Source organism: Amphiprion ocellaris, chromosome 5 (genome assembly GCF_022539595.1).
Source record: "Amphiprion ocellaris isolate individual 3 ecotype Okinawa chromosome 5, ASM2253959v1, whole genome shotgun sequence".
Classification (NCBI taxonomy): Eukaryota; Metazoa; Chordata; class Actinopteri; family Pomacentridae; genus Amphiprion; species Amphiprion ocellaris.
Window position 1 is genome coordinate 253,588 of NC_072770.1, and position 14,673 is coordinate 268,260.

The window sequence follows — 14,673 nt, forward strand, 5'->3', positions numbered from 1 at the left end:
AATAACAGAAAACATAATAATGGCGTCTGTAAAAGTTTGGGCACCCTGCAGAGTTAATACCTTGTACTGCCCCCTTTGGCAAGTATCACAGCTTGTAAACACTTTTTGTAGCCAGTTAAAAGTCTTTCAATTCTTGTTTGAGGTATCTTGGCCCATTCTTCCTTACAAAAGTCTTCCAGTTCTTTGAGATTTCTGGGCTGTCTGTCACACACTGCTCTTTTAAGGTCTATCCATAGATTTTCGATGATGTTGAGGTCAGGAGATTGTGAAGGCCATGGCAAAACCTTCAGTTTGATGTAATCCACCGTGGATTTTGAGGTGTGTTTAGGATCATTATCCATTTGTAGAAGCCATCCTGTCTTTAACTTCAGCTTTTTCACAGATGGCATCAAGTTAGCGTCCAAAATTTGCTGAAATTTTATTGAATCCATTTTTCCTTCTACTCATGAAATGTTCCCTGTGCCACTGGCTGCAATACAACCCCAAAGCATGATTGATCCACCCCCATGCTTAACAGTTGGACAGAGGTTCTTTTCATTAAATTCTGTGCCCTTTCTTCTCCAAACGTACCTTTGCTCATTGTGGCCAACAAGTTCTATTTTAACCTCATCGGTCCACAGAACTTGTTTCCAAAATGCATCAGGCTTGTCTATATGTTCATTTGCAAACTTCAAACGCTGATTTTTGTGGTGAGGATGCAGAAGAGGTTTTCTTCTGATGACTCTTCCATCAAGACCATATTTGTACAAGTATCTCTTTCTAGTGGAATAGTGTACCACAACTCCAGTGTCTGCCAGATCTTTCTGGAGGGATCATGCAGTCAAACGTGGGTTTTGACTTGCTTTTCTCACAATCCTCCGAGCTGTTCTGTCTGATATTTTTCTTGGTCTTCCAGATCTTGCTTTAACTTCCACTGTTCCTGATAACTGCCATTTCTTAATTACATTCTGAACAGAGGATATTGGCATCTGAAAACGCTTTGCTATCTTCTTATAGACTTCTCCTGCTTTGTGAGCATCAACTATTTTCAGTTTCAGTGTTCTAGACAACTGCTTAGAAGAACCCATGGTGCTGATTGTTGGGGTAAGGTGGGCATTTAAAACCTTTGAGATTGACATCACCTGGTCTTTCCAGACGATGATTGTGAACAATCCATGACACTGTCAGGTCTCAGCTTTCCAAAGGGGGCGGTGATGCTATAAACTCTGCAGGGTGCCCAAACTTTTGCAGATGCCATTATTGTGTCTTCTGTTATTTTGAAAGTGTAAATGATGGAAATAAAGTCTAACTTTTTTTGACATGTTATAAGAATGTCTCATCTGTAATTTGATGCCTTTTGGAGATGTTTCCATCTTTCCTTGGCTTCTTTATGCACATTAATACAAATTTTTACCTGGGGTGCCCAAACTTTCGATCCCCACTGTATGTCAAATAGCGGCAATATGAGTAATTGGTGTTTATGGATAAGCTAGTGATTGTAGAGCATTTTATTGACATTTCTGTTTGTAATATTTGTCTTACTGCAGGTAGATTGAATATTTAGATTTAAGTTTATTAAGATATGTTTATTATTTCCTTTCCTTATGGAAAAATCACAACCACAACTGCAAGTAAATAACAATCAACCAAGTCTCTGCTTTTTTCTTCCTATTCTCTGGAGAAACTGGCCTCAAGTGGTGTTCTGGCCGACACTCCTTGTGTGGATCTGGTGATAACACAGAACCAGTGCTGAAACCAAGATACTTCCTAATATCTCCCTTGCATGGGCTCTTATGTTATTATGGTCTATGGCAGGGCTATTCAATTAAAAACTGACTCGGGCCGGATTTTAATACTAAGAACATGAGCTGGGCCGGATGTTTTTAGCAGACAGTGAGCAAAGTTAACCATTTAAAATAAACACAAACAGATCAGATAACAAACACACTGGATGTTTATAAACGTATTGCCACATCCAAAAGGACATAAACATAATAGAAGAGCAGTACTTAATCTAAACCTGTGCTGAAATACTGCTTCTTTAAATTTTACATTTCAAACACACAACTTCAACACATTTTGATAGGTAAATATAAGCACAGGTTAAGGTGCATATGAACATAAAAACTAAGTGTAGATTAGAAACACCATCTTTTGTTTTGGTCACATCTCAAAGTGCATTAAAAAGTAACTTGCTTAACATTAACTTTTCAGAACTTGAGACATTATTCTTCTTTTGAAATAATAAAAAACAGAGTTTGTCCCTGTCCATATTTGGTCTCATCTGAGACAGTCACATCTTCAATGCATATAATCCAAAAAAAAATAAACAGTAGGCACAGTGATAGTTACTATCCCTTTGAAACGAAATAAAGCTGACATCAAAGTGCATAATAAAGTGCAACTAAGTGAAATAACTGTCAAAACAAAATGTCTTTCTTAAATATTAAACTGATAAGTGAACATAAAACAGTCACATAAATACATAAAACTACCTTTAGTGTCTGCTACAGCACGCTGCTTTGTTGCACTTACCATGTCTCGAAGACATCTGTGGCGAGAATGTTTGACGTGTCAGACCTGTTTGATAGCAGATGTCACACTCGTCTTAACTTTATCGTCCGTTAAAACTTCATCCACGACAGCCAACATGCAGTCCTTCACAGTTTCTGAGTCTGTGAACGGCCTCTTTTTCGTGGCCCTTTCCTGAGCTGTGCAGGTCCGCTTCATTGTAGTACAGCTCCGGTTGTAAGATGCAGTCAAACTCTGAATTATAGCCGCTCTCTCATGACGTCCCTCGGGAAAGTTTGTCCGAAACGCGGCATGTTTTTCAACGTGGTGTCTTCAGACATTATAATCTTTCAGCGCTGCAACGCACTTGTTGCAGAGTAAACACACTGGTTTGACGTTCGGACTTGGTGGTAAATAAATAAATACTTGTCAGTCCACGCAGGATTAAACCGACGGTTTTCCTCGCCGATTTGTCGTTTCAGGATAGAAAAAGACATGCTGCTATTTTCGCCTGTATAGAACTGCTAATGTTAACTTTTCAAACGCGTCTCCTCAACACAATGCATTGTGGGTTAGTTGCTAGGTTACGGTAAGTGTTGCATTCAATGTTTGCAATAATGTTGGAATTTTTGTAAGAACTTGTCAGTGTTACTGAAAGATGTTTTTCTGTTTTTCTCGGACCCAAGTCCCAATCACTCGGCAGTTGCTTTAGGGCCACTCGAGGGTTGCTTTCGGGCCGCATGTGGCCCGCGGGCCGCTAATTGAATAGGGCTGGTCTATGGAGAGGCATACAGGGCATACGAAAACATAGCGATACATTGCATTATTTTGGATGCAAGGGATGGAAACACACCAGCAACATTCACTTGAAACTGGACTAATTAGGAATTCTTTTGGTAATGTAAAGTTTAATGTTCAATATACAAGAAACATGTAGAGAAACTTTCCACTTTTTCTCTGAAACAAGGTAAAGGTACAAGTAATCAATGTCAGTAAGTTTAATTTTTATTGTGGTAAAGAGAGCAGTGAGCTAGCTAACAGAGTTATTGTTGTAACAAAGGTTAACCAGGGAAAGCTGTGAAAAGATTGATCTGAAACATAATTCCGTCTGATACATGCATGGACTCGCTGTATTTTTGCCGTTCATGTTTCTGTGGTCAGGGCCAGTTGCAGCACTTGCAGGAGTCCCAGTAGATGAGTCCAGGTTGGCAGCGGTGCAGGTAGGTGTTTCCCTGGAAGCACTGGAAGTAGGTGGTCTTATCAGCAAGGTTCTCATACAACCCATCAGGGCGTCCCCGGCAGAACGCAGCTATGGGGTCTGGGGTGGTGGTGGGGGCTGCAGTGGTGGTGGGCTTTGGAGCGAAGCCTGTGTGATCAGACATGAAGAAATAAAAGTTATTCACAGAATAAATACAGGCTAAACTAACATTTCCTGGCATGTCAAAAAAGGTGCACCAACATGGAAATCCATATTTCTATTAACACTTATTACACACTGAAATCCACATTTCTATTAACACTTATTACACACTGAAATCCACATTTCTATTAACACTTATTACACACTGAAATCCATATTTCTATTAACACTTATTACACACTGAAATCCATATTTCTATTAACACTTATTACACACTGAAATCCACATTTCTATTAACACTTATTACACACTGAAATCCACATTTCTATTAACACTTATTACACACTGAAATCCATATTTCTATTAACACTTATTACACACTGAAATCCACATTTCTATTAACACTTATTACACACTGAAATCCATATTTCTATTAACACTTATTACACACTGAAATCCACATTTCTATTAACACTTATTACACACTGAAATCCATATTTCTATTAACACTTATTACACACTGAAATCCACATTTCTATTAACACTTATTACACACTGAAATCCACATTTCTATTAACACTTATTACACACTGAAATCCATATTTCTATTAACACTTATTACACACTGAAATCCACATTTCTATTAACACTTATTACACACTGAAATCCATATTTCTATTAACACTTATTACACACTGAAATCCACATTTCTATTAACACTTATTACACACTGAAATCCACTTTGACCTGTCTTCACTCTCAGCGGGACGACAAAATAAGAAAGGAAAACTGACTACAGAGGATGGAGTTGGCTGAACTGCAGTATTTACCCATCGACATCCTGAGGTGGTTGATGAGAGGATAAGCTCCAGCTGAGCAGAAGGATCCACTAAAGTCATCCATGTCCATCGTCCACACATGAGCTCCTCCCAGTTTGTTGGCAGTCATCCACTGGACCTACAGGACAACCACAGAGGTAACAATATGATTAAAATGTTATAATAACTACAACTCTATGGAATAGATCAGATAAAGTAAAACTTGTCTTGTTCCTGCAGCTCTTGGTCACCTTGGAGGAATAGCTGGCCCTGTCATCGTAGCCCACCCAGGAACTGCCATAGGTGGCAAATGGAACCTGCTGTGAAGGGATCCATCCAAGAGTAGCACTGGTGATGAAATCACAGATCTGGATACACAGAAACATAAACAGATCAGTTTACTATCTCTACTAACTCCACTCTGATTTTTATATTTCTGATTCTGGATCCACTGAGTTGTTCAGAGACGTGTTCTTTGTGAATAAATGTTCATGACCACAAGTCATTTTCTATGTTAGATGGTAAAAGCAGCAGTAACTGCAAGACATTTTCTGTTCTGAATTTGGTGTTTCTTGGACTTTTGGCCCCATGGATCTAGTGATCAGTGAGACTTTACTGGAACATCAGGGGAATTACTACAGACTAAGCTGAGCTTTCTATGATGGTGCTCTACCTCATAGAAAGCCCAGAAACCAGCAGTGCGAGTGTAGGGTCCTGCATCTGCAGGGCCATTGGCTGGAGACCCCAGGCCATTAGAACCACTGCTGAGACGAAAGGTTCTTCCATATGTAGGGAAACCCAACAGCAGCTTGTCAGGCTCAGCTCCCAAAGACAGCCAGTAGGATATAGAAGAGTTCTGGAAAAGAATGAGGAGATGAGTCGGACAGAGTGTAGTTTTCTGATATTTGGAGTGGTAGAGATGTGTTGGTTTGGTTCTTACTATGTTGTGATGGGCTTGTGAGCCGGTGTCCACGGGGCTCTGGTACAGTGGGCTGTTGTGTCCAGTCACTGCCTCCCAGTGTCCATGGAAGTCATAGGTCATGACATTGATGAAGTCAAAGTGACTGTTGAGTTAGAATATTTTATTTTATATTTTATATTGTATTATTGCAAGGAACAGAATATATACAACCTTTATTTTGTTTTTTTACTTACGGTGAAATCTTGTTGACTTCGTATGCTTGGTCAATGGTTTGTTGTAATCCAGCAACGTTGGCTGACAGCAACAGCTGTGTCCTCCTGTTCTCTCTGGCATCGTCCTCAAAGGCTGTGGATAGTTCCTGTAGGCACAACAGACCAACACACCACAGGTTCAACAAACTTCATCACATCAACAATCCTGCTGCTTGCCTGCTCACCCACTCCCACTCCCACTCCCACACCCTATCCCATCCCACAGTCAATCCACTTCAGAATCCCTCTCTTCACCTACAAAGCTCTCCACAACCTCCTGCCTGACTGAACTCCTACACTGGCACACTCCCAGCCCCCCTCCACTCTGCTGATGTTGTCTTCTATCCTCCCATCTGCACCAGACACTGGACCTGGAGAACAGAACTCTCTCTTTTTTCTTACTACAGGACTGGGAATGATTCATCTCACTGCAGTATCTTCAGTCATTCATTATTACTGAAAGAGTCCCATGTTTTTATGGAATACTTTGGTGAGGGTTGGATATTTTTAGGTCTCTTGGCAGTGAACATGTGTGGAGCTACAATTAAAGCTGCAAGTACTGTATCATTTTACTGGAGATGTGTAATTTTTCCAGAAACAAAAGCTTGCAATACATTTGTACCATCGCAGTACACCACATTACAGCAGTTTTTGTTTTTTTATTTTATTCTATTTTTGTTGTTAGAAGGTTGTGAAAAATCCTTCTTTAGGAATAAGATTGTAGAGAAAACACTAAGGTTCGATGCTGCATTGAACGACCCTTACCTGAACCAGCAGAGTGAACCTCTCCCTGTCCTCCACTGGGCTGCCATTTTGTCCAGGATATTCCCAGGCCAGGTTCAGCCCATCAAAGTTATGAGTGTGCAGGAAGCTGATGGCAGACCTGATGAAGGCTGCACGGCTCTCAGGTTTGGCAACCATGGCAATGAACCTGGTGGGACAGGAAAAACATCAAAGTGTGACCCCTGTTCTGGCAAAGCAGTGGCAGAGGAAGATGTTCCACTTCTGAGTTGAATGTTTAAGGATAGTAAAGCTGGACTTACGGGCTCAGTCCATTGGTTGTGCCTCCAACAGACAACAGAGTCTTCAGTGCAGGATTGCTAGAAGCAGAGAGAGATAACATAGATGTAACTTTGAATAACTTAACAGCCAAACATATGCTGAAGAAAAAACTTTTACCACTTCACTGGCTGGCTAGGTAATTTTTAATTATTCTTAGTTGGTTCTTGTAGTTCCAAGATCCAAATGGTTCTTCGCTGTTGCAAACATTTCTCAAAGTAGCTGAGAAAAAACAGACTCTTGGGGATGTTTCCTTTTCAGACAGCTCTGAGCTCAACATAACTCTGTCCATACTTAATGCTTCTACACGGCAGATATTACATCCTGGGCTTTTTTTGGGGTACAACACTCATTTGTCCTTATTATTTGTTGGTTCAATCAGCCTGTATCCCAAAGTAACACCTTTTTCTATCAAGGTGATAAACACTGTTTTAGCATCTGAGGGTATTTCAAAAAGTTTTCAGCCTCATCTGAACACAAGGAGTGTAACTCCCACTGTGGGTTAACTGTGTGCTATAAAGCCTTATATCAGTGTCCATAAAAGCTTAGATGTTTAAAGCAATCAGAGAAAAGAGGAAAGGTTTAAGCTGTAGCTCCAGGACAATCAGTCCGTCCACACAGGAGACAGAAGCAGGAAAATGTAGCTCCATGAACCTCACTAACCCGACCTGCACCACCTGACTTCTGCTTCCAGACTGAACCTGTGTGTTCCCTGTTTTCAGAGCGATGGTGGAGTCATTAATGCTGCTGAGGAGTATCTGAAGGATCAAGATGTGACCTTCTCCTGTGGTCTAGTGAAGCTTCAACACCAGTGGACTGAGTGGATTGTATTGCATATAACCTGATCCATGTATTCTGCCCCCTGGTGTATCATCATTCCACTACAGGCAGCTCTTTTCTAAATGGCTGCTCTCATGAAATCGTCCACGTTTTTCAGGAGAATTGCTAATTTTCAAGAAGTAAAAATAACACCTAAATTGTTACAATTTTTTTTAAATAAGTGTTTTCTGCATTGAATGAATGCATATTTACTAAGTAATTCATTGTTTATATTTCAGTTAACTTCTGTTAAAATGTTTGTATCAGATGTGATCCTCCAGGTTTATAACGTGCTTTTTCCTGAATCGTCATATACCATTTTTGTAATGTAATCTACATTATACCTATGAAAATGCAAACACACACTATTTTAATTACTTAATTAACTTAATTAATGAATGAAATGCCATCTTCAAATGCATTTGGAGTATTTTTACAATAACAATTCCTCTAAAATCATGATAGCTGTACTTTATTCACCACACTGAAAATGTCCTCAACGAGATACTTTATGTGAACATGAGTGACCTGGAGCAGTTAGAAGATGAGGATGAGGAGGAGATGGAGCAGGTTTATGGGATTGGTCCAGATGTTCAGTGTGAGACAAAGCTCCCTGCAGTTTGTTTTGTTCTTTCTCTTAACTTTATTTATTATTATAATATATTTTGTTCCAAAGTGTGTCAGATCACTCAGTGCTAATTAGTAGACTGGAGCACGTGGAGTTTTACTGTAGATTGTTGTGAGCAGAAAGTTGCCAAAATGCCCAATGGATCAAATTTGATCCAAAAAATAATCAACAAACTGATATGGCAAAATTTTTCCTTTTGGATTTTGTTAAAAGGCGTAATAAATATCTCAGTTCCAAAAGATTAGAATTTTCTGTCTATTTTTTGATGGCTCAGGCTGTACATACAGATTTATAGTGTAGAATTTCTACTGATATATTTGATCTCTGATCCACTTGCAGTGACGACAACATAAAGACATTTTTAATGGTTCTGTTGAGTCACTCCAAAAACACCACTTTCACTAAGTTTCAACCAAACCCTTGTTTTGCCTGAACAGCAGAGGGCGGTCTGGATGTGAATCCTGGTACTGGTCTATAGTATGGATATGCAAACACTTCCTGATGCCTCTCATGCATGAATGTTTCTTTTTCTGAAAATAAAGTTGTCCCAGAAAATGCCCCTGCTATCTACACCTCCTCTTATTATGGGGCCCATTTATGTTTTTTACTGTTTTCATTCATTAATTTCATTTATTTTAGTACAAAATGAACTTCACTGCCTAAAGGTTAGATTCTGAAAATCTTTTCATTGACAGTAAGTGTTTGCTTTTATCTGCACTATAATGATCTATTTGGCCTGCTAAACACAAAGTAGACGATAGCAGTTACAGAATGCAGCAAAACACACATGAGGAACAACGAGGGTCAGATGTATTTTATGTTTTAGACTGTCTTCCCAAAGTCATCTCATTATTGTCTTCTGTTGTGTTTGCAGTGTGTTGCTAGCAGTATATAAACATATTGGATTTTACTGGGCTGTAGTCGGCCCTTTACTAATCTTCAGACACAGCTGGTATGGGGACAGTCCCTCTAACCCCAACTCCTCACATAGATACAACATTTTTAATGCCATAACAAACACTGTCCAGTCTGATTTTTGGTTCTTGTCTTGGATTCCTAGCAGCAGAATTAGAAAATGTTGTAAATATATTATTTCTTCCTTTGTCCTTTTAGAAGTTATATGATTAAATGAGATATTTTAAGTCACACATTGTGAACTTGGAAATACCAGGATGGACACAAATAGTTCTAGTTCTACATATTGTTCTAAAAGCTAAACACAGCTTTGAATGAAATGCTGAATGTGAACCTGATTTCCAAATGGGTGTAGACCACTATTACCTAGAAATGAACGTATTTTAAACCTGAATTCTGGTAGTGAACAGCTGATCGTTGTGGCTGTAAACTCACATGTTCTTGAGGTTGTTGAGGGTGCTGTAGTGCTGCTCATCGTTCCACTCCACGGGGCTGATCTGGTTGAAGCTGTTGATGGTGGCCAGGGCGTAGACGACGTGGGTGCACAGGAAGGGGTCGATGTTCTGTGGGGTGAATTTGCCAGTGCTGGGTCTGTACTGGGCCCAGTTGGTCATGTGGCACACCAGCTTACTGGAAGAAGCTGAGAGAAGACGGAGAGTGAGCGGCAGAGATAGCTTGTATTCATTCTGCAGGTGTTTGTGTGAAGAAGAGTCTGTCAGAGCAGAAACGTACCGAGGTGAAGAACGAGCAGAACACCGAGAGCTGCACAAAAAAAACAGAGAAAACAGAACATGAAGAAAGAAGAAACAATGGCATGAAACAGAAATAAGAACAGGATGAACCACCACCTGGTGTTCAGTGATTGTAAAACCAAGATAACCTTACTGAGAGACATAAAGAAGAATCTGATATCAGTTATTAACACATTGGCATATTGGTTGTGAAAACTACATAGTTGTACAATATAAATACACACTGCCTGTCCAAAAACAAAAGTCACACACTCTGATATTTGATGGGACCGCCTTTAGCTCTGATTATGGCAGCCATCCACTGTGGCATTGTTTCAATAAGCTTCTGCAATGTCACAGAATTTATTTCTGTCCAGAGTTGCATTCATTTTCTACCAAGATCTTCTATTGATAATAATGGGAGAGTGGGACAAAGTCTTCTCCAGAACATCCCAAAGGTTCTCAGTCATTCAGTATCTTCAGGTAGCCAGCTGACCTCATTCTTTTGGAACATAACGTTGGTGAACCTGACTAACCCCAGATCATAACCCTAACCCCCACTAGCCATGATGAGGGCATCACTTCATCTGCCTCTCTTCTTACCCTGATACCCCCATCACTCTGGAACAGGGTAAATCTGGACTCATCAGACCACATTAGTTCCTGAAGGTGATGGTTCTCCACTGTCCTTCAGGTTTTCATGATGCGTTGGACGCTTCCTAACTGGATTTTAGTAGTTTGGGAAATCTCCTTAGTTGTTCTCTTTGCTTGATGCAGGCCAATAATTTGACCCTTCTGAGACAGATTAACATCCTTTCCATGACCACAGGATACTTCTTCCAACATGGTTGTTTAGGAAATGAGAAGCTCCTCCCTGCATCAGCTAGAGTTAAAGAAGTTGTTGTGATCACTGCAGTAATTATCCAGTGGAAGGATCTGACCTGTCTGTTGAGTTAAATCCAGGTAGAGACTTTTTTTGGCCAGGCGTTGTAAAATTTATTATTATTTTTAGTGGTAGTAGTAGTATTGGTATGCATATTATTGTTTATTAATAATAATAATAATAATAATAATAATAATAATAATAAATCCTTGCTAAGATGTCTGCAATAGACTCAGTTTCCTGTAGTTTTTCTGAAGTAAATAATGAGCAAATGAATGACTGAATAATTGACTGAACAGACAGTATTTACCTGTGAGGAGTTTTGCCATTTTGCTGTCTGGAGAGTTGACCAATGCCCCGCTGCAGAAAAGAACCTCTGAATGATCATCAAACAGTCACTTTAGAACATTTAATATACACTAAGAACACTACTGGCATTAGTTCCACTCCTGAGCTAATCAAATCAACTAGAATCTAAATGATGCTGATTTTATTCACATTTTTCTGCCTTTCATATGGCAGGAAACTGAAAACTTTTAGGTACAGACAGAATAAAACTTTAAGTCGCCTCTCCTGTAATCAGAACAATTCACTGAATACTACAATATTGTACAATATAGTAAACAAACATCCTCTGATTGCTCATGAAGCCCCTGTAAAGTAAATGCATCCATACTGGAGATGAACTCATTACCTTTCTTCAAGAGGAACAGAAGCAGAGTCCAGAGCTCCCTGGAGGTGGCTCAGATTTATATTCGACTCATTAATGACTAATAGATGGTGGCAAAGTGCAGCTGATAAGGGTTCAGTGTGGCGGGGGTCTGGTTGACGTACCTAATAATCTGACTTCAACGTGACACAAGGAAAGAACTGGACCTGCTGGGAAATGAGCGATCATATCAGTTTAAGGGCCTGCAGTGATAAGGGCTATCAGTGTAGACAGAGTAGTTAATAACAGGAAATAATGACTATTAAATAAGGAGACAACAGATGTAGACAGCCTGCATGGACCCGCTTTCTGTCGGTAATCTGGATTTGAACCCCGACTAATGAAAGTCAGGATCTCAGCTTACTGAGGACATGCATGTAAACTTTAATTATGTGGATCCAAGACTAAGAAACTCCAAGCATAGCTCACTTTAAGGTAACTGTCCTGGCTCCAAGGCTGATTCTTCACTGTAGCTACATAAAAAACCTGAAACTGATGCATCCAAAGAACCTCCTGGGTTCTGTCCACTGTTTGGATCCATGGTGTGAACAGGAGTTCTGCTCTGGTCTGGGATCAGTCCTGCTGCTGATGATCTCTTAGAGCTGTGAGTGTTTCCATCAACATGAGTTTACTGCTGATGATCAGGTTAACATCCCAGTTATGTTTTCTACAAGCTATCAGCACATCTTTGATCCAGAAGACTCTTTGTTATTAAACCAGAATACTGCTGCATATAAAACACCTGATCAGGGCTTTAGAAGATCTGCTCTCTGCTCACTAACGGGTTGAAGTCAACTGATAGTTAATGTTGGTGACTAGAGAGGGAATATGTTAGTAACAATCAAAGGACAGCAGTGGCTCCAGTAATGCAGGCTATGAATGGTGTTATTTTCTGGATTTTCAACCACAATGGAGAAAATAAATCCAGTAGAGTTCAGACAACCAGAAATCCATGTGGTCATTCAGCTTGGTGATGAAGCTTCAAAATGTTGACAGATGAGTTATTGACCTTTAAAAAATTATTTTTCTTACTGACAGAACCTTTAACTTATATGTTTTTGTTTCACATTCTATTTTTAAGCCTTTGTGCATCATATTGAGGGAAAATAGTGTCTAATGCTGCCATACTGAAAAAAAGAACTAAATAAAAATCTAACATGGTTCCACTACGGGTACAGATCAGTTTATTAGGAACACCTGTACAGAACTAACACACAGTAATAACAGAGTTAATGTGCAACATGAAGCTCAGTGTGCTCTGTTTAGCTTTTAGAGGTGTTCAATCACTTCACTTTATTTAGGAAGATGCAGTTTTACAGTCAAGCAGCTGTTTTATTAAGAGTTATTTCAATTATTGGACCCACAATATTTATATCAGTGATGATCGAATAAAGGACGGAGGTATGTGACTCAATAATAACACAATAATAACACAATAACAACAAATAATAACACAATAATAACACAATGATAACACAATAATAACAGCACCAGTCAGCTAAAGTCTTCACACTATTAAATCAACACAACCTTCATTAAAGGACTTCTGTAATATAGTTAGTCTTGGCTGTTGCTGAGCTGTTTATTAGATTTTAGCATTAATGTATAAAAACCTGCTTTTAATTAGTGTTTAAAGTGGAACTAAAGTACTGGTGATATTTATAGGCTCCATGCTAATGACCCTCTGAAGAAAACAGCGACACTTTTCTAAAACACTACTTAGTCTCTAGAGAATGAATAAATAATTCCATTTATTCATTTTCAGTGGTATCAGAAGTTCTACATGATAAAATAACAGCATGACTGTGATCTCTGTGTGTCAGTCAGTAAACATGATGGATATTTGGATTCCATCCATCCATCCATTATCTATACACTGCTTAATCCTCACTAGGGTCATGGGGGGGGCTGGAGCCTATCCCAGCTGACTCAGGTGAAGGCAGGGGACACCCTAGACAGGTCACCAGTCTGTCACAGGGCTACATACAGTGACAAACAATCACTCTCACATTCACACCTACGGGCAATTTAGAATAATCAATTAACCTCAGCATATTTTTGGACTGTGGGAGGAAGCCGGAGTACCCGGAGAGAACCCACGCATGCACAGGGAGAACATGCAAACTCCATGCAGAAAGATCCCGGGAAAGCCGGGACGCGAACCAGGGATCTTCTAGCTGCAAGGCGAAAGTGCTAACCACTACGCCACTGTGCAGCCCATGTTTGGATTCATTCATAATAAATGTGATTTTTCACAGAACCAAAGCATTTTAATGTGGATTTAATTAACTGCACTGTGTGGAAGTTGTTGACATCATGTCAGGTTTAGTAAACCTGCTTTAAATTACTGTCATTATAACCATGAAAGCCAATTAAATAAAACATAATGCCACTTATTTAAGTCAGCTAAGTTGGAACTACAAGGTGTGGTTTAATATGTCTGAGAGGTCCAACAGTTAGTTTATATTGACTGAAGTGAGTTCAGTTGATGCAACAAAATGTCTTCATGTTGGTACTAATAGACAAAAGAAACAGCATGATGTTGAATTTTTGTTTGTCAGTTTAGTTTTCTGAACACAGACCTGTTAAATGTTGAAATGATTCAGTGCCATGCTGTTAATTTGACACAATGTAGTTCTTGTCACATTAATGCTATTACTAAAGTAGATCGTCTGTCAGGTCAGGTTGCACCTGCTACTGGTACCATGTAAACCAGTACTACCTGTTCCATGGTCGGGTGGTCGGCGACGAAACCGGCTTCCCCATCTCACTTCGGTGTAGATGAGGAGGGTGGCTAGCAACCCAGCAGGACTAAAAACAAAACCTGTCAAAGGGCGAAAGAGCTCCCCGTGAGCCAACGGCCAGCTAGCTAGAGATGGTGTCTCAATAAAAATACTACCTCCACTCACCAATCCGCACTGAACCAGCGTGGTGAGTCATGGTTCAAACCCACAATGACAAAGCTTAAGACGATTTGGCCCTCAGTCCCCGGCAGCCGAAAGGCAGAGGGTGCGAAGAATCCCCGGGTTTCACAAACTTTACATGTATGCACTTACAATGTGAGAACTTTAAAAGACCAAGAGAAGGA

General features: G+C 39.8%; 1 protein-coding gene across 1 annotated transcript; it reads right to left on the reverse strand.

Moving 5' to 3' along the window:
- Window positions 1-3,378: 3,378 nt before the first annotated feature.
- On the reverse strand, window positions 3,379-11,315 carry chia.1 (chitinase, acidic.1). The gene is made up of 11 exons (XM_023264010.3): window positions 11,187-11,315; window positions 9,995-10,024; window positions 9,698-9,902; window positions 6,885-6,941; window positions 6,607-6,772; window positions 5,824-5,948; window positions 5,609-5,732; window positions 5,342-5,524; window positions 4,920-5,036; window positions 4,681-4,807; window positions 3,379-3,856 (listed from the first exon to the last, which is right to left on the reverse strand). The coding sequence occupies exons 1-11, from the start codon at window positions 11,203-11,205 to the stop codon at window positions 3,648-3,650; spliced, it is 1,362 nt and encodes a 453-aa protein (XP_023119778.1). The 5' UTR covers window positions 11,206-11,315; the 3' UTR covers window positions 3,379-3,647.
- Window positions 11,316-14,673: the final 3,358 nt, after the last annotated feature.